General features: G+C 39.5%; 1 protein-coding gene across 1 annotated transcript; it reads right to left on the bottom strand.

Moving 5' to 3' along the window:
- Positions 1 to 397: 397 nt before the first annotated feature.
- Positions 398 to 3,092, bottom strand: LOC307069757 (melanoma antigen preferentially expressed in tumors-like; the record flags this gene model as incomplete). Its single annotated transcript, XM_079728082.1, is given in 4 exon segments — positions 398 to 733; positions 737 to 911; positions 1,746 to 2,348; positions 2,803 to 3,092. Coding segments are annotated over 4 exon segments (1,404 nt in total).
- Between the last annotated feature and the right edge of the window lie 16,383 nt (positions 3,093 to 19,475).

The raw sequence follows: 19,475 nt of genomic DNA, 5'->3' as shown, positions 1-19,475 counted from the left end.
CTACCACCTCTAGGAAGAGTTTCAATTGATCTGACTTGTGTCAAGTGCCCATAAATGGATAAGTGAACCAATCAGTGTGGATAGGGAAATGATGTACCATGACTGGGTCAGCTTATGTCACACACGCAACACTGTGGTTAGTGACTAGAACATGTAGAGGGCAGTGGACAAGAGACCCAGCGGACCTTTCAAATTCCTCTGTTTCCTTTTTAAATTTCCTCTTTTATAGAGATCAGGTTACCTATCCAGTGTTCCTAACCCCAGTTTCCTAGAACAGCAGAATTTTACATATGTGTCTCTACAAACATTGGTTTCAGGCAAAAAAAAAAAAAAAAAAAAAAGTGAACGCTTTCATGGCCACACATCAGTGTTGAAACTCCTCCTTGTACTGTGGAAATCACTTTGAACAAATGGACCATTTCATGTTGTCCCGCTGTGCCCCGTGCAGCATCGCCTGAAACTGAGCCTGAACTTCAGCAAGTTTCTGTCGGTCCAAACTGTCATGAAAATTCCCTTCCACGTAGCAATGGAGAGGGGCAGGATAAATCACATACTTCAGCTTCATCAAGGATGTCAAGTGCTGCAGAAGGCTCTTGAGCACAGGCATCGTAATGGGATTGAAGGCAAAGCTAAGGAAATGGAGGTGGGTACAATGGCTCAGGGTTGGGAGGATGGCAGAGAGAGTAGAATCAGTTATCATACAATTGTTTATCTCCAGATGTTGCAAGGTGCTTCAGACCTTCTCCAGCAGAGTCTGGAAGGGCTCATAAACTTCAGAGAAGAAATGGTTGTTACTGAGACTCAATAATCTTAGGTGGGTGGCCTGAGAGCTCTGGGACAGGACAGTGACATCTCTGTTAGAAAGGCTACAGTAAGGTAGATACAGTGTATCCAACTGACGTGGCACAACTCTATAGAGAGAAAAAAGTAAGGTTATTTCAGAAGAATGAGGGCAATGAGCCCCAAATTATAGGTACCTAATGCTCTAGAATAAAGTACTGTGTTCACGGTTTGCAACAGGTGGTTAACATTGTGGACTTTGGGATCAGACTTTATAGATTTGTGACCTTGAGAAAGTTACTTTACAACTCTGAGGTACCTGGTTTTAATCTTGAGAATGTGCACAGCAGTAATTATTATACAGAACTGCAGGAAAGATTAAGTGAAGAAATTGCATGCACTTAGTATATACGACATAATCAGTGTTGCATCTGATTCACTTATTTGGGGAGGATGCGTCTGGGAAAGCAGCCAACTGAGGGTTTCCTTTGACTAGTTCCCAGATGACAAGCTCTCCATTCAGGGTCTAAGGCTTGGGGGAAATACAGGAGCAAAATTATCTGGCAGTGTTAACTATTGGGGCCCATCCATGGGCATGTGCATTAGTCCTATAGCTTAATGTTTCTCCATCTGAATGCCTCCCCTTCCTCTCTAGAGAGCTGTAAAGTCCAATAGGAGAAGGACTGAGTCTTTTTCACCAATATATTTACAGACTTCTTTTAGGGTCTTCCCACGGTCACTGAATGAATGAATGAATGTATGAGCACAGCTTCCTTTTCTAACCTCATCTGCTGCTCACCATAAGGTACCCCTCTCTCCCCCGGCTAGATTCAAACTCCCAGCAGTGCCTACACTGAGGTAAAAAGAGAAATGGGTTACAAGGAGCTTAGGAAGATCCAAGCATGGTCTCTTCTGTCTTAACAATGAGGTGTTCGGGGAACCCAGGTTCCTCCCCACCCCCTCATCTGAGCAGTTTGTGCAGTTGATTTGTGAGGCAGAAGAAAGACAAGCTGAGCTCCTGGAGATTGTCCAGCCGCCCAAGGCAGAGGAGAAAAGATATGAAGTTCCTTCTCTTATAATTTTTAAAGGGGATGTTATACAGATTAAGGCTGTACAGGTGGATCACCCGAGCCAAAAGGGTGAGGACTTCACTCAGATTAGCCTGATCCATTTCCGGGTGATCAATGCACCCCAGATCCAGAAACTGCAAGATACTTTTGTGGCCAGACATTCTATCGATTTGCAAATTTTTGCAGCAGACGTGCAAGGACCCAAAGTTCTGCTGAATTTTGCTACAAAGGAAAGAGAGGAATTGCTCTGTTCTCAAGGTACTATTGAGGGAAATATCCACTAGTAATTCCATGGGTTCCTGAGCTGACTGAGGCTCAGACCTGGAATTACCAATCCCGAGGCACATGACACTATGCTGAGCTTCTTCTATCTTAAGGATAGAGTGCTGAGAGTAAAGGCATGACTTAAAACAGAAAGGGAATGCGGTCCCAATCTCAGAGCATATTGTCTTACAGTCCGGGTCACGCCTTAAATCTAGGATCCTCAGTCTGGGCCCCCTGGAAGGAAAGGAAGCGACAGAACACATGAGAGATAGCTGATTTTAATATAACCCAGCAAGATCAATGATGAGAAGCAGGGACGGAGCACTTTAACCCTGGTTTGCGCTTCATTGCCATTCACCAAGAAGTTCTTTCCACACAAATGCAGCGTCTTTCATCCTTTCTCCACCCCCTCCTTCACCTCCAGGCTTTCCCTATCTCAATGCCCATATTCCACTTGTGTGTAATCACACTCAAATCCATTCATAGTATCCTCAAGCACCTCTATTCTATAATCAACACTCTAAAGCAATAGAGTCCCGAAGGTGACCCCAAGTGCTGACCGACAACTCTGCAAAGACTGCAGTGTTCGCCATTGTCTACTGTTGGGAGATGGTTAGGTATTCCCTTGCCCCAGGCTACAGCATACCCTCCTGCTGACTCCCTGTGTCTCTACTGCTCATTGTCTTACCAAGAGGAAGAGTTCTGGGCAGGGAGCATCTGCAGACCATCAATCATGGCTTCCAAGATGTCATAGTATGACTCCCTTGTGTTCAGTGACCCAATACGGAGACAGTGAAAAGGCCAAACCCTCACCATTGCCGTTAGCATCGTCTTATGCCCACCCAAGAAGGCAGCGTTGAACAATGGAACAAAGAGGTCTCTTGGGATTTCGTCCAGGGCATGGATAGCTGCAGGCTCATTATTCAGCAGACTCTTTGCAGCAAGCTCAAGGAGGGTGACTGTGGTCTTTTGGTCCATCTTCAAAAACCTGCTTCAGAGTGGAGAATATTTAGAAATCCTGAGAAGATATCTAGAGTCACTTGTTTGCTTCCAGGGTTAGCTATGGACAAAATACTTACTGAATAAGTATGTGGTGAATCATAGGGCCAATTCAAGTGACCTCTACTATAGGAATAGAATGAAAATGGACTTGTGTGTATATTTAATTATATATGTGTACAAACACACGCACACACACACACAAACACTTACATGAGATAAAATGCCATTAGAAATCAGAGGTAAGTTAGCAGAAGACAATGCTGACCACCAAGCTGCCCTCCTCAAATTATTTCCTCCTGAGCAGCTTCACGATGGCAGAAGAGTAAGACATGGAGTTCACCTTGCTGTCCACAAATAAATCAGAAATACATCTACATGTGGAACAACTCCTACAGAACACCTACTGAACGCTGGCAGAAGTCCTCAGACCTCCCAAAAGGCAAGAAACTCCCCACGGACCTGGGTACGGTAAAAGAAAAAAGGAAAAACAAAGACAACAGAATAGGGACGGGACCTGCACCAGTGGGAGGGAGCTGTGAAGGAGGAAAGGTTTCCACACACTAGGAAGCGCCTTCGTGGGAGGAGACTGCTGGTGGCGAGGGTGGGAGCTTCAGAGCCATGGAGCAGAGCACAACAGGGGTGCAGAGGGCAATGCGAAGCGATTCCCGCACAGGGAATCGGTGCCAACCGGCAATCAACAGCCTGAGAGGTTTGTCTGCTCACCCGCCGGGGCGGGCGGTTGCTGGTAGCTGAGGCTTGGGCTTCGGAGGTCAGATCCCAGGGAGAGGACTGGGGTTGGCTGCATGAACACAGCCTGAAGGGGGCTACTGCGCCACGGATAGCTGAGAGGGACTCCGGTAAAAAGTCTGGAGCTGCCAAAGAGACAAGAGAATTTTTCTCGCCTCTTTGTTTCCTGGTGTGCCAGGAGAGGGGATTAAGAGTGCTGCTTAAAGGAGCTCCAGAGAAGGACGCAAGGAAATAGTTAATCAAGTCCAGGAAGCACAGAGAGTCCCATACAGGATAAAACCAAGGAGAAAGACACCAAGACACAAATTAATCAAACTATCAAAAATTAAACACAAAGAACAAATATTAAAAGCAGCAAGGGAAAAACGACAAGTAACACATAAGTGAATCCCTATAAGATAAAGAGCTGATCTGCCAGCAGAAACTCTGCAAGCCAGAAGTGAGAGGCAGGACATATTTAAAGTGATGAAAGAGAAAAACCTACAACCAAGATTACTCTAACCAACAAGGATCTCATTCAGATTTGAAGGAGAAATTAGAAGTTTTACAGATAAGCAAAAGGTAAGAGAATTTAGCATCACCAAACCAGCTTTACAACAAATGCTAAGGGAACTTCTCTAGGCAAGAAACACAAGAGAAGGAACAGACCTACAATAAAAAAAAAAACCAAAACAATTAACAAAATGGTAACAGGAGCATACATATCGATAATTACCTTAAATGTAAATGGATTAAATGCTCCAACCAAAAGACATAGTTTGGCTGAATGGATACAAAAGGAAGACCAATATATATGCTGTCTACAAGAGACCCACTTCAGAACGAGGGACACATACAGACTGAAAGTGAGGGGATGGAAAAAGATATTCCATGCAAAAGGAAATCAAAAGAAAGCTGGACTAGCAATTCTCATATCAGAAAAAAATAGACTTTAAAACAAAGACTATTACAAGAGACAAAGAAGGACACTACATAATGATCAAGGGATCAGTCCAAGAAGAAGATATAACAATTCTAAATATTTACGCACCCAACATAGGAACACCTTACTACATAAGGCAAATACTAACAGCCATAAAAAGGGAAATCAACAGTAACACAATCATAGTAGGGGACGTGAACACCCCACTTTCACCAATGGACAGATCATCCAAAATGAAAAAAAATAAGGAAACACAAACTTTAAATGATACATTAAACACGATGTACTTAATTGATACTTATAGGACATCCCATCTAAAAACAACAGAATAAACATTCTTCTCAAGTGCTCATGGAACATTCTCCAGGATAGACCGTATCTTGTGTCACAAATGAAACCTTGGTAAATTTAAGAAATCGAAAATCGTACAAGTATCTTTCCCGACCACAATGCTATGAGACTAGATATCAATTACAGAAAAAGATCTGGAAGAACTACAAACACATGGAGGCTAAACAATACACTACTAAATAACCAAGAGATCACTGAAGAAATCAAAGAGGAAGTCAAAAAATAGCTAGAAACAAATGACAATGAAAACATAAAGACCCAAACCTATGGGATGCAGCATAAGCAGTTCTAGGAGGGAAGCTTATAGCAATACAATCCTACATCAAGAAACAAGAAACATCTCAAATAAACAACCTAACCTTACACATAAAGCCATTAGAGAAAGAAAAAAAAACCCCACACTTAGCAGAATGAAAGAAATCATAAAGATCAGATCAAAAATAAATGAAAAAGAAACGAAGGAAATGATAGCAAAGATCAATAAAACTAAAAGCTGGTTTTTGAGAAGATAAACAAAATTGATAAACTTTGGCCAGACTCATAACGAAAAAATTGAAGAAGACTCAAATCAATAGAATTAGAAATGGAAAAGGAGAAGTAACAACTGACACTGCAGAAATACAAAGGATCATCAGAGATTACTACAAACAACTCTATGCCAAAAAATTGGACAACCTGGAAGAAATGGAAAAATTCTTAGAAATGCACAGCCTTCTGAAACTGAACCACTCAGCCCAATCACAAGCACTGAAAATGAAACTGTGATTAAAAATCTTCCACTAAACAAAAACCCAGGACCATATGGCTTCATTGGCGAATTCTATCAAACATTTAGAGAAGACCTAACACCTATCCTTCTCAAACTCTTCCAAAATATAGCAGCGGGAGGAAGACTCCCACACTCATTCTACGAGGCCACCATCACTCTGATACTATAACCAGACAACGATGTCACAAAGAAAGAAAACTATAGGCCAATATCACTGATGAACATAGATGAAAATTCCTCAAAAAATACTAGCGAACAGAATCCAACAGCACATTAAAAGGATCACACATTATGACCAAGTGGGGTTTATTCCAGGAATGGAAGGATTCTTCAGTACATGCCAATTAATCAACGTGATACACCATACTAAAAAACAGAAGGAGAAAACCCATATGATCATCTCAATAGATGCAGAGAAAGCTTTCGACAAAATTCAACACCCATTTATGATAAAAACCCTCCAGGAAGTAGGCATAGAGAGATCCTTCCTCAACATAATAAAGGCCATATATGACAAATCCACAGCCAACTTCCTCCTCAGTGGTGAAAAACTGAAAGCATTTCCACTAAGATCAGGAACAAGACAAGGTTGCCCACTCACACCACTATTATTCAACATAGTTTTGGAAGTTTTAGCCATAGCAATCAGAGAAGAAAAAGAAATAAAAGAATTCAAATTGGAAAACAAGAAGTAAAGCTGTCACTGTTGGCAGATGACATGATACTATACATAGAGAACCCTAAAGATGCTACCAGAAAATTACTAGAGCTAATCAAAGAATTTGGTAAAGTAGCAGGATACAAAATGAATGCACAGAAACCTTTGGCCTTCCTATACACTAATGATGAAAAATCTGAAAGAGAAATTAATGAAACACTCCTATTAACCATTGCCACAAAAAAATAAAATATCTAGGAACAAACCTACCTAAGGAGACAAAAGGCCTGTATGCAGAAAATTATAAAACACTCATGAAAGAAATTAAAGATGATACGAATAGATGGAGAGATATACCATGTTCTTGGACTGGAAGAATCAACATTGTGAAAATGACTCTACTACCCAAAGCAACCTACAGATTCAATGCAATGCCTATCAAACTACCACTGGCATTTTTCACAGAAGTAGAACAAACAAAATCACAATATGTATGGAAACACAAAAGACACTGAATAGCCAAAGCAATCTTGAGAATGATAAGTGGAGCTGGAGGAATCAGGCACCCTGACTTCAGACTATACTACAAAGCTACAATAATGAAGACTGTATGGTACTGGCAGAAAAACAGAAATATAGATCAATGGAACAGGATAGAAAGCCCAGAGATAAACCCACACACATATGGTCACCTTATCTTTGATAAAGGAGGCAGGAATTAATGTATAGTGGAGAAAGGACAGCCTCTTCAATAAGTGGTGCTGGGAAAACTGGACAGGTACATGTAAAAGTATGAAATTGGAACACTCCCTAACACCATACACAAAAATAAAGTCTAAATGGATTAAAGACTTAAATGTAAGGTAAGACACTATAAAACCCTTGGAGGAAAACAGGCAGAACGCTCTATGACATAAATCACAGCAAGATCCTTTTTGACCCACATCCTAGAGAAATTGAAATAAAACAAAATAAACAAATGGGACGTAATGAAACTTCAAAGCTTTTGCACAGCTAAGGAAACCATAAACAAGACGAAAACAGAACCCTCAGGATGGGAGAAAATATTTGCAAATGAAGCAACTAACAAAGGATTAATCTCCAAAATTTACAAGCAGCTCATGCAGCTCAATAATAAAAAAAAAACAATCCAATGCAAAAATGGGCAGAAGACCTAAACAGACATTTTTCCAAAGAAAATATACAGATTGCCAACAAAAACATGAACGAATGCTCAACATCATTAATCATTAGAGAAATGCAAATCAAAACTAAAATGAGATATCATCTCACACCTGTCAGAATAGCCATCATCAAAAAATCTACAAACAATAAATGCTGGAGAGGGTGTGGAGAAAATGGAACACTCTTGCACTATTGGGGGGAATGTAAAATTATACAGCCACTATGGAGAACAGTATGGATGTTCCTTAAACAACTAAAAATAGAACTACCATATGACCCAGCAATCCCACTACTGGGCATATACCCTGAGAAAACCATAATTCAAAAAGAGTCATGTACCAAAATTTTCACTGGAGCTCTATTTACAGTAGCCAGGATGTCGAAGCAACCTACGTGTCCATCAACAGATGAATGGATAAGGAAGATGTGGCACATATATACAATGGAATATTACTCAGCTATAAAAAGGAACAAAATTGAGTTATTTGTAGTGAGGTGGATGGACCTTGAGTCTGTCATACAGAGTGAAGTAAGTCAGAAAGGGAAAAACAAACACCGTATGGTAACACATATAAATGGAACCTAAGAAAAAAAAAGGTCATGAAGTACCTAGGGGTAAGACGGGAATAAAGACTCAGACCTACGAGAGCATGAAGTTGAGGATATGGGGAGGGGGAAGTGTAAGCTGTGACAAAGTGAGAGAATGGCATGGACATATATACTCTACCAAATGTAAAATAGATAGCTAGTGGGAAGCAGTGATGTAGCACAGGGAGATCAGCTAGGTGGTCTGTGACACACTGGAGGGGTTGGATAGGGAGGGTGGGATGGAGGGAGATGCAAGAGGGTAGAGATATGGGAACCTATGTATATGTATAACTGATTCACTTTGTTATTAAGCAGAAACTAACACACCATTGTAAAGCAATTATACTCCAATATATACACTACCAAACGTAAGGTAGATAGATAGTGGGAAGCAGCCGCAGAGCACAGGGAGATCAGCTCGGTGCTTTGTGACCGCCTGGAGGGGTGGGATGGGGAGGGTGGGAGGGAGGGAGATGCATGAGGGAAGGGATGTGGGAACAGATGTATATGTATGACTGATTCACTTTGTTATAAAGCAGAAACTAATAAAAAAAATAAAATAAAATAAAACAAACAAACAAACAAATAAATAAATAAAGAGGGGCAGAACGAGATTTGACACACACAGAAAAGGAAATGGCAATGTGACCATACAGGAAGAGGTTGGAGTGATGTGACCACAAGCCAAAGGATGCTGGCAGCCACAAGAGGCTGGAAGATGCAAGAATGGATTCTCTCCTGGAGCCTCCAGAAGGAGAACAGCCCTGCCCACACCTTGATTTCAGCTCAGTGATATTGATTTCAGACTTGGCTTCCCGAACTCCAGAAGAATAAATTTCTACAATTTTATGCCACCAAAAAAAAAAAAAGAAAAGAAAAAAAATTAAAAAGAAAAAGGAAAAAGAAAGAAAATGGTCGGGAGAACCTAGGGGTAAGACGGGAATAAAGATGCAGACCTATTTGAGGCTGGACTTGAGGATACGGGGTGGGAGAAGGGTGAGCTGGGACAAAGTGAGAGAGTGTCATGGACATATATACACTACCAAATGTAAAATACATCACTAGTGAGACGCAGCCGCATAGCACAAGGAGATCAGCTCGGTGCTTTGTGACCACCAAGTGGGGTGGGATAGAGAGGGTGGGAGGGAGGGAGATGCAAGAGGGAAGAGATATGGGGACATATGTGTATGTATAACTGATTCACTTTGTTATAAGAGAGAAACTGACACACCATTGTAAAGCAATTTTAATCTAATAAAAATGTTAAAAAAATTTTTTCTCCCAAAAGGATACAAACCAATAAGAAGGAAAATGTACATCTACACAAAAGCCACACCCTCACCATTACTTTAAAATGGAAAAGGCCAAAAATTCAAAAGAATTGTGAGTAAAAAAAGAAAAATCATGAATCCTGGTATAAGATTTGTCACACTCCCATTACTAGGATTTGTGGAAAACAAAAAGACAGACCAAGAAAAGCTACCAAGAGAGAGGAAAGAAGATGGAAAAGGCCTGAAAGCTGATCTAAAACTACAGCAGAATGACTAAGCCCAGAATAAATCTAAAAATACCAGAAAGGTGTCCTAGAATATGAGAGTCCAGACTACAGGGAAGGCACTCCAAAATTGGAGCTTATGAAGGGACAGGGATGATTTAAAGTGCAGTCTTTGAAAGATATAAATCTTAGGGAAGAATAAAGGCAAAGAGTTAGGGAGAAGCATCCGTTGGCGCTTGGGTAATGACAGAGAAAATAAACAAAAGGGGAAAATTAAGGATCTTGCAAGACATAAGAGAACCACAAAATCAGAGCACTCAGGACTTCTCCCTTCATCACCAAAACAAATAAACAAAATAAAAAGGATCTGGACTTTGCCACACTAACAAAAATTCACATTATTAAACTAGGAATCTTGTCGAAAAAAACAATATCATACAGATGAACAGAATGAAGGGATTTCCATACAAAACGTTGTAAAAAAATAGATGAGGAAACAAAAGTGCATACATATTCAACAACCATGAAGGAGAAAAAGACTGGAAGTCAACACTCCAAACAAATTTAATTTTACTCAAGCAAGCATTGGAGGATACGAAACCCACCTTAAATAAAATATTTTAAAAAATTGAAAGACAGAGATTGACTACAACGAAAGGTTGAAGCACAGATTTCATAACCTACCGGGGTGTCCTTTAAATATCACAGCCCACAGAAAAAGCTTTCGAACTTGTAGAAACTTAGGAAATTCTGCACCACTCAGCCCTTCCTAAGGAAGCTACTAGAGTAGGGGTCTGCAAACTGGCCCAATGATCCAAATCAAGCCCACTGCTTGATTTTGTAAATAAAATTTTATTGGAACAAAGCCATGATCAATCATTTATGTATTGTCTATGAATGCTTTTGCACTACAGTAGCAAAGTTGAGTAGAGAGACAGTGACACTGTGACCCAGGAACTTACAATACTTCCTATACTTCTCTTTACAGAATGTCTGCCAAGTAATCTAAAAGAGGAACTGGGACTGTGATCCCACTGCCATGAGAAGGAAAACTTCACCAAAATACCTAATGGTGAGTATTTTACATACAATAGTAAAATCAAGGTGGAGGAAAGGGGAGAAGACTAATGTACAAAAGATTTATGCTGTGAAAAAAAAACCACAAAAACTGTGCAACTAAAAATGAGAGAAGGGAGAGAAGTAGAAGAAAATAGAACAAACATTTTATCATAATGCAGTAGGTGAGTGTTAAATGATACGGGAGGAAAAAATGCATAGACCAGAGAGTAAAGTGTTAAGAAAACAGGTGGTTCAGGATGATTTTAAGAAAGCATTAAACGTGACCAAAAACATGTCTTAATGACAAAAGCCAAAACTCACAATGAAGATATAACCCTTAGGAACATTTATGCATCAATAACAAACAAACACCTTTATAAAGCAAAAATACAAGGAGACGTAGATAAAATAATAATAACAGGAAACAGTAACAGTAGGAGATTTAATACACCAAACTCAGTCTAAGGCTGATCAAGTCATATAAAAAAAGACAAAGCTAATCAATAATGTTATATAGGGAATATACTCTTCTCAAAAATGGATCATAATTATCTCACAGAGATTAGATAATTAATTTCTGTATAGTAGAAATAGTACTAACAATCCTCTCTAACCCCAATGCGTAAAAGTTAGTAATAAAAGTTGAAAACAGAAAGGCCTTTCCACCTGATAAAAATTACTAAAGCTTCTCTTAAAAAATTTTGAATATAAGAGGAGATGCAAACTGAGGTTGTAAAGAAATTTTTTAAAAGAATGACTATGAAAAACTACATATTGACATCTATGGGGTATATGTAGCGTGGTGATCTCAGGCAAATTCACACAGTACACAATTTTATGAGTAAAAATGGAAGAATTAATATAAATGAATTAAAGTATGGCATCAAAAAACGAAAAAAAAACAACTAGGAAAAAAGGAACAACTAAAGAAAGCAAAACATAAAAGCAGAAATGAATGAGATACAAAATAGAAAAATGAAATCTTGTTTTTCAAAATGGACAAACCCCTAGCTGGCTTGATGAAGGAAGAAAGGGAGAGATCACACATAGACAAAATAATAAATGACAAAGGAGAAACAATCATTGAAGCAGAAAAAAGAAGGGATTACTTTGCCAAACTCTATGCAAAAAAACTTGAAAATCTATATGAAATAGGTAACTTCCTAGAAAAATACAGATTACCAAAATTCTGATTCTAGTGTTAGAAAGCTTAATTTAGGAAATTTTCATAGAAGGAATAAAGTTATTACAGCAATACCCCCAAGAAGCACCTTGCTCAGATGGTTTTTCAGGTGAATTCTAGTAAACCATCAAAGATCAAATAGTACCAAAGCTCTATTAGTTATGTAAGTATATTAGAAAGGAAGGAAACTTCCCTAACTTCTTTTATGAAACCAGTATGATGCTAACAGGTAAAACGTAGATACCAAAATACTAAATAGAATATTAGCAAACATCCAACAATACATTTAGAAACTAATATACTGTGATCAAGTGCAATTTATCCCATGAATACAAGGCTGGTTCTATATTAGGAATTCCATTGATATCATTCACCATAGTAATAAAATTAAGGACAAATATCATATGATTAAAACCACAGATGCCAAACAAATCTTTGGGAAACTTCAACACCCATTCAGTGTTAAGAAAAGAAAATCCTCAAGAAATGGGAAAGAGGGATGCATTCTTATCATGATAAAAGATATATAATTAATTCCTCATGCAAGTATTTTATTTAGTGGGGGACAACCAGAGGTTCTCCAATAAGGTCAGGAAGAAGAAAAGTATGCCCATTATATTATTCCTGTTCAGTCTTCAACTACAAGCATTAGTCAGTTGACTAGAGAAATCAATTAGATTTATGAGAATGAATAACAAGCAGTAAAGCCACCTCTGTGTGCAGATGATATTACCGCACACCTGAAAAGCTCTATAGAAATAATGACAGATTAAGTAAAACAATAAGAGAAATCAGCAAGGTAGTAGGATATAAAGTTACATACAAAAGTCAATGGTCTTTGTGTACACTCACACACACACACACAGCTGGAGGACAGTTTAGTAGAGAAAATTCCATATACAATAGCAAAAACAAAGCTTAAATGCATAGAAATGAACTTAATGAGAGCATCTATGCAAGGAAAATTTTTAGACACTCCTGAATGACACAGGAGGAAACTTAAATAAGCACAAAGACATTGGTCAATGTTCTTGGATAGAATAACTCAACATTAAAAAGATGTCGGTTCTCCCTAAACTAATGTATAAATTTAATATAATTTCAAAAATATCAGCAAACATTTTTATGTCGATAGATCAATTGATAATTAAATTAATATGTTTTAAAAATCATGCAAGAATAGCCAGGATATACGTGAAAAAGAAAACCTGTAAGTGGGGAGTATTGATACCAGGCATTAAAGCATGCTATAAAGCCTCGATAATTATAACACTGTGGTACATGAATAGAAAAATAGTCCAGTGAAACAGAATAGGAAACCCAGAAAAACAACCATAATATATGGAAATTTCAGTATATGATGAAAGGGCATTTAAATTCACTGAGGCAAAGATGGACGTTCAATACCTGATGCTGGAACAACTGAGCCATTTGGGAAAAGAATCAGTGTAGATCCATATCACACACTATACACAAAAATAAACTGTAAACAGGTTAGGAATCTACACAAATGAAACCATAAAAAAATCTTTAGGAAAATATGGCAGGACCTTGCTTTAACCTCAGCATAGGGAAAGGCTTTCTAACTGTGACTCAAATTTCCAGAGGCAATGAAAGAAAACAATGATCTGTGTGACTACAAAGGATTTTTTTAATGTATGGCAAACACATCATAACTAAATCAAAGGGCAATGGACAAACTGAGATAAAGTATTTGCAGCATGCCTTCCGGACAAATGAATAATAGTCCAAGTATATACAGAACTCTGAAGTACGGAAGGACAAAAGGCTAATATTTCTACAGAAAAATGGGAAAAGATATGAGCAGATAATTCACAAAAATTATATAAAACAGTCCTCAAAATATAGAGTCAAACTTTCTCATAATTAGACAAATGCATACTAAGACAATGCCGAGATATCATTTCTCACCTACCACATCAACAAAGGTCACAAAAGTAGGGCAACATGTTCTGTTAGTGAGTCTCTGGGGAAACAGTCACAGTAGCTAGTGGGAGTGAAAACCAGTACAACCCTTCTGGAGAGAAATTTGGAAATACCTAACAGAAATACACATGCACTTCACTTTTGGCCCAACAATACTACTGCTGGGAATAAAACTTGAAGATCCATTTCCATCAACACAAAAGTACTTATGCCTAAGGTTATTCACTGCAGCATTGTTTGTCGTTGCAGAGTGTTGAAAACAAGTTAAATGCCCCTACATATATCAGCGGAGTCCAATGCAGCTGTAAAAAACAAAGAAACAAAAACAAAAACAAAAAAGCAGTGAAGCCCTCTATGGCATAAATAGTTTTTTTATGGAATGTTGTTAACTGAAAAAGGAAAAGTGTAAAGGAGCATTATAAGATGCCATCCTTCATTTAATAAACAAGGGAATATAAGAAAACATATATGGATCAGTTCATTTGTGCAGAGTAAACACAGGAAAGATTAAACCAGAAACTAAAGAGATTGGTTATCTACAGGGGGAGTGTGGGAAATAAGTGGGGAACAGGAGGGTGTTAGAAGACATGACGAAAGAGTGACACTTGTCTAATAGATGTTTCTGTGCAGCCCTGACTCTTTGAATCACAGTAATATTTCACATACCCCAGAATTAAATAAAAAATCAAAATCAACTAAGATGTGGGGAGGAGGCAAGCTCAAATACAAACACCACAAAATTAACCTAACTATATGACAAATGAATGTCTTAACCACAGCTGAAGAGGTGAGAAAGAAAATAGCTAAGCTAAGCAACGTGGGGAAATAGTACTTCTTTGATTGCATCCTCTGAGGCCTAAGGCATAAAGAACTGTACACAAATACAAGTTATCAAATCTGTTTCTAACAGGTGTATTGGGTAGCATTTGTGCAAGTACTTCATGTATATATCAGGAATGAACAAGTAAGTAAATATTGAAGATAAGGAGAGCCAGGTCACACAAAGAAGTTACAAACAAGGCTACAATGGATTAACATAAGAAGTATCAGTATGAGTTCCTGGCTTTCAATATCTATACATATAGGTAGAGAAACTGAGAAGTATCTGTAAACATGAGTATATACATACAATATATTTCCTTCATTTGTGGATGGAGAGGGAGGGCTTAGCAGCAATGAAACCGCAATAGCAATGAACACACACTGAGATATTGGGTCTAAATGTCATTTTCCAAGAAAAGGAAGCTTGGCTCTTTGCAGAAGTGTTTTTTTTTTTTTTTAATTTCAGGGCCGTGGTGGGGACAAAAACACAAGATGAACAGGAATACCTTACAGTGTCAGCAAGGAAGTACACAAAAAGGGATCAGGTCATGCTGAAACAACACAGACCCCACCAAAAGGAGCTTGCAGTCACCAAAGCTGGAACAATTCAAGAAACTAAATAATGATATAATTTGATTATAAGTCACAATATAGCATAGTTATTCATGATTCAATACTGACATAAATAATTTGATTAGTTATTTGATTCAATAATTTGAAATAAAACAATTTTTAAAAACAACTTGAAAGTTTATAAATAAATAAATGGGGGAGAAAAGACAGCTCTTCAGAATTCCAATGAACCAATGTAGTAGGAATAAGGAAATAGAAAGTCACCATTAAGTCATAATTGTTGTAGGCAAGATCAACAGATGGATTTTAAAAGTCGTGAATAACAGTCTGAGAAGAAATAGGATATTTTCATAGTCTGAAAGTATTTCCTACACGATATTTATTACTTACAAATAGGAAAACAGTACCATTACAATGGAGCCACACAGTTGTCCCTACCTTAATCAAGTGTTGCAAATGAATAGCATCATTAATACAACATATGGACATCATGTGCCCCCTCACATGATGCTTGGAGAAGGGAACAGAATCGCTTTTGCAGCGCCGTGGTATAAGACCTAAAATTAAGGCACAGTGACATGTATGCCTTGACATTTGGGGGAAAACCCAGAGGGTCTCAAATGGACTCACCACAAGTTCCCATTCCCCTTTTGTGCTCCCAGGAAGAAGGTCCCCTAGCCAAAGAACCAGCCTTATCATGGGAACTAGCCACAGTGCCTGCTTGCCCCTGACTATCAGGTTTCAGTTCCCTACCAGCTCACAGAAGTATTCAAACAAGCCAATCACATCCTCCCATGTGAACCAAGGGTCACCTCGTCCTCTTGCTACTACAGACTGCCCCCCACAGCCCCTGCTTGTTCACTCTCTTCCAGAGAATGACTCCTGTGGGGCTCTACCTGGCCAGTAGTGTCCTCCTCCCCAGGCTGTGAGTGAATGTTACTAATAAGCTGCTGTGGATAGTGTCTGTCCAGTGTCAGGTGTCGTGTGTTCAGCCACCCCCATAACACTAGGGTGGAAATTCCTCCATCACCAATGGGATGAAGGGGAGGAGAATAAAACCGGTATTGTTGCCAAAAATTTGTAATTTCAATCAAATCACAAGAATACATCAGAGAAACCCAAGTTGACAGACATTCTATAAAATACCTGACCAGTATCTTCCAACGCGTCAAGATTGGAAAACACCCAGAAAGCTTAAGGAACTGTCAGCCTGGAGGAGACTAAGGAGAAATGATGGCCAAATGCAATGTGGTATCCAGAATGGGATGCTGGAATAAAAAATGAGATTACTGGGACAAATGGTGAAATTCAAATAAAGTATGTAGATTAGTTAATAGTACTGCATCAATGTTAATTTCCTAATTTTGATAATTTTTCTATGGCTATATAAAATGTTAACATTAGGGAAATCTGGGTGAAGGCTTTCTCTACTGTTCGCAAAGTTTCTGTGAGCCTAAAATTATTTCAAAATAAAGAATTTTTAAAAAAGTTCAGTGGTTATAGGAATGGTTATTGTATAAACGACACTGTTTAATAATAGTTTAACGAGAAATATGGTTAGGAGGATGGATAAATGCTCATGCCGCATCATCCATTAAAAAACTATTTCAAACTGCTTTAGAGAGCCCATTAAAATAAATGAAAGTGCAGTCATCTCCAAGATGTAGATGAGTATTTATCTGCTCTTCAGAAGATAACCATTTTAAGTATAAATGCAATGAAATACCATATATATAGAGAGAGAGACCAGAGAGAGATAGAGAGGTGGGGGAGGGGGAGAGAGAGACATACATTTCAATACTTACAATTTAAAGTCTGAGGTATCAAAACAAACCACAAACAAAACTGAGGTGAGGTGCAAAGGAGAAATACAATGTTTTTTTTTAAGAAGCGGAAGGCTGATCAAGGGATTTCAAAGAGAGTGCAGGAAATGATTAGCTACACAACTGAAGCGAATCACAGCTGAGGAAAGAGGAACGCAAGGCGTGTGGACAGGACAGTGGACCCAGCAGTCTGTTCCACTGCCTTTCTTATTAACCCCCAAACCTTGATCCTGGGTAATTTAATTTAGGTCAGTAGAGGCGTAATTTATAGAAAGAATGCTGTTGTAATTTACCCGATTGGAACAAGAGTTGGAAAAAACTTGAGCTGTCGAAGACCCCAGCAGTAGGAGCACGTTCCTCCCTCTCCGGAGCTCGCAGTGGACAAGCCTCGCTGTTGCTGGCACTGGGCGTCCTAATGGTTCCCTCTCAAAGTTAAGCTCGCCGGAAATGGACTTGGATTGGTGCAGCTCACGTCACGTGACACCCTATCACTCAATCTACTCTGTACTGGGAGGCGGGGCCAGATTCCAGACCCCACCCAGAGGGGCCGAGGGGTGGGGGTTATGCGTGAGAGGGTTCTTCTCAGGTGCCAGCCCCACCCTCCTACATCTCCTTGGCACAGTGTCTCTCCTTTTGGCCTTGGCACCGCCTGGCCAGATTTTCTACCAGGCCGGCTCTCAAACCTAGAGTACTGACGTCCCTGTTGATAGGCTACACAACAGAGGGTGTGAACTTAAAAACGAGTGGCGGGCTTCCCTGGTGGCGCAGTGATTGAGAGCCTGCCTGCCGATGCAGGGGATGCGGGTTCGTGCCCCGGGGCGGGAAGATCCCACATGCCATGGAGTGGCTGGGCATGTGAGCCATGGCTGCTGAGCCTGCGCATCCAGAGCCTGTGCTCCGCAACGGGAGAGGCCACAACAGTGAGAGGCCCACGTACCGCAAAACAAAAAGAAAAAGAAAAAACCACGAGTGGCCAATGATCACAAAAAGCCTTCAGACTTTAGTGTCCCTGGGTCTCCACTATATTAAACAAGTGGTCGAGTCCCCACTAAAAGATAGGAAGAATGTATTCTTGCCTCTGTGCAGTAAAGCCAGCATAGCATTTACATTGCTATTTGACAAAAACAACATAATGGAGAAAACTGCCGCCCTCTAATAACTCTCCTATCAATTGCAAGGATAGCTAATAGTATTTGTTTCCAGCCCTCTCCCTGGACTCCTGCTTCCACTCTTCCCTGTCTGCTTCCTTTTCTGGTCGCAATTGTTTACCACCTTTTGGAATGCAATACACTTTATTTAAATGCTATTTTGTAAATTGGCCATCTCCCGTGGAAAAATATAAATTCCAGGAGGGCAGGAATCTTTGTTGGTTTGTTCATTAACATATCCTAAGTGCCTATAGTAATGCCTGGCTCACTGGATACTTGAATATTTGTTGAATGAATTTTTCTCCAGCCACACTAGCCTCTTTTTTTGTGCCTGTAACCCTAACTCACCAAGCATGTTCCCCTACAATTATGTGTTTTCCTGTAACACCCTGCCTCAAATAGCCCTATAACCACCTTCCTTACTAAACTCACATCTCTGTCACCTTATCAGACAAGCCTTACTTTTCTTCATGACACTTAGCATTTGATCATAGCTTTTCTGGGTTGTTTCCTTTCTTTGTTCGTTTGTTTTCTTTTTTGTTTTTATTTTGCTTTAGTTTACTTTTGTTTTTTTTTCTGTTTTCTTTCTTCAACACTTTTTCTTTTTTTAATTTTAATTTTAATTTATTTTTGGCTATGTTGGGTCTTTGTTGCTGCACGTGGGCTCTCTCTAGTTACGGCGAGTGGGGCTACTCTTCGTTGCAGTGCACAGGTTTCTCATTGCAGTGGCTTCTCTTGTTGCAGAGCATGGGCTCTAGGTGTGTGGGCTTCAGTAGCTGTGGCACACGGGCTCAGTAATTGTGCCTCATGCGCTCTAGAGCACAGGCTCAGTAGTTGTGGTGCATGGGTTTAGCTGCTCCATGGCTGTGGGACATTCCCGGACCAGGGCTCGAACCCATGTCCCCTGCATTGGCAGGCAGATTCTTAACCCCTGCGCCACCAGGGAAGACCAACACTTTTTCTTATACTCTAACTGCAGATAAAGAAATAGACCAGCCACAGCCATTTTAATTTTTGCAGTACAATGTCATCTTTCAGTAGATGGGGTAATGGCATCAAATATCTTAAGACTGGATCCTTGGGTTTATG

Source organism: Hyperoodon ampullatus (assembly GCF_949752795.1).
Source record: "Hyperoodon ampullatus genome assembly, chromosome: X".
Lineage (NCBI taxonomy): Eukaryota > Metazoa > Chordata > Mammalia > Artiodactyla > Ziphiidae > Hyperoodon > Hyperoodon ampullatus.
Note: the sequence above shows the minus strand (reverse complement) of the source record. Positions and strands in the feature narration are given on the sequence as shown.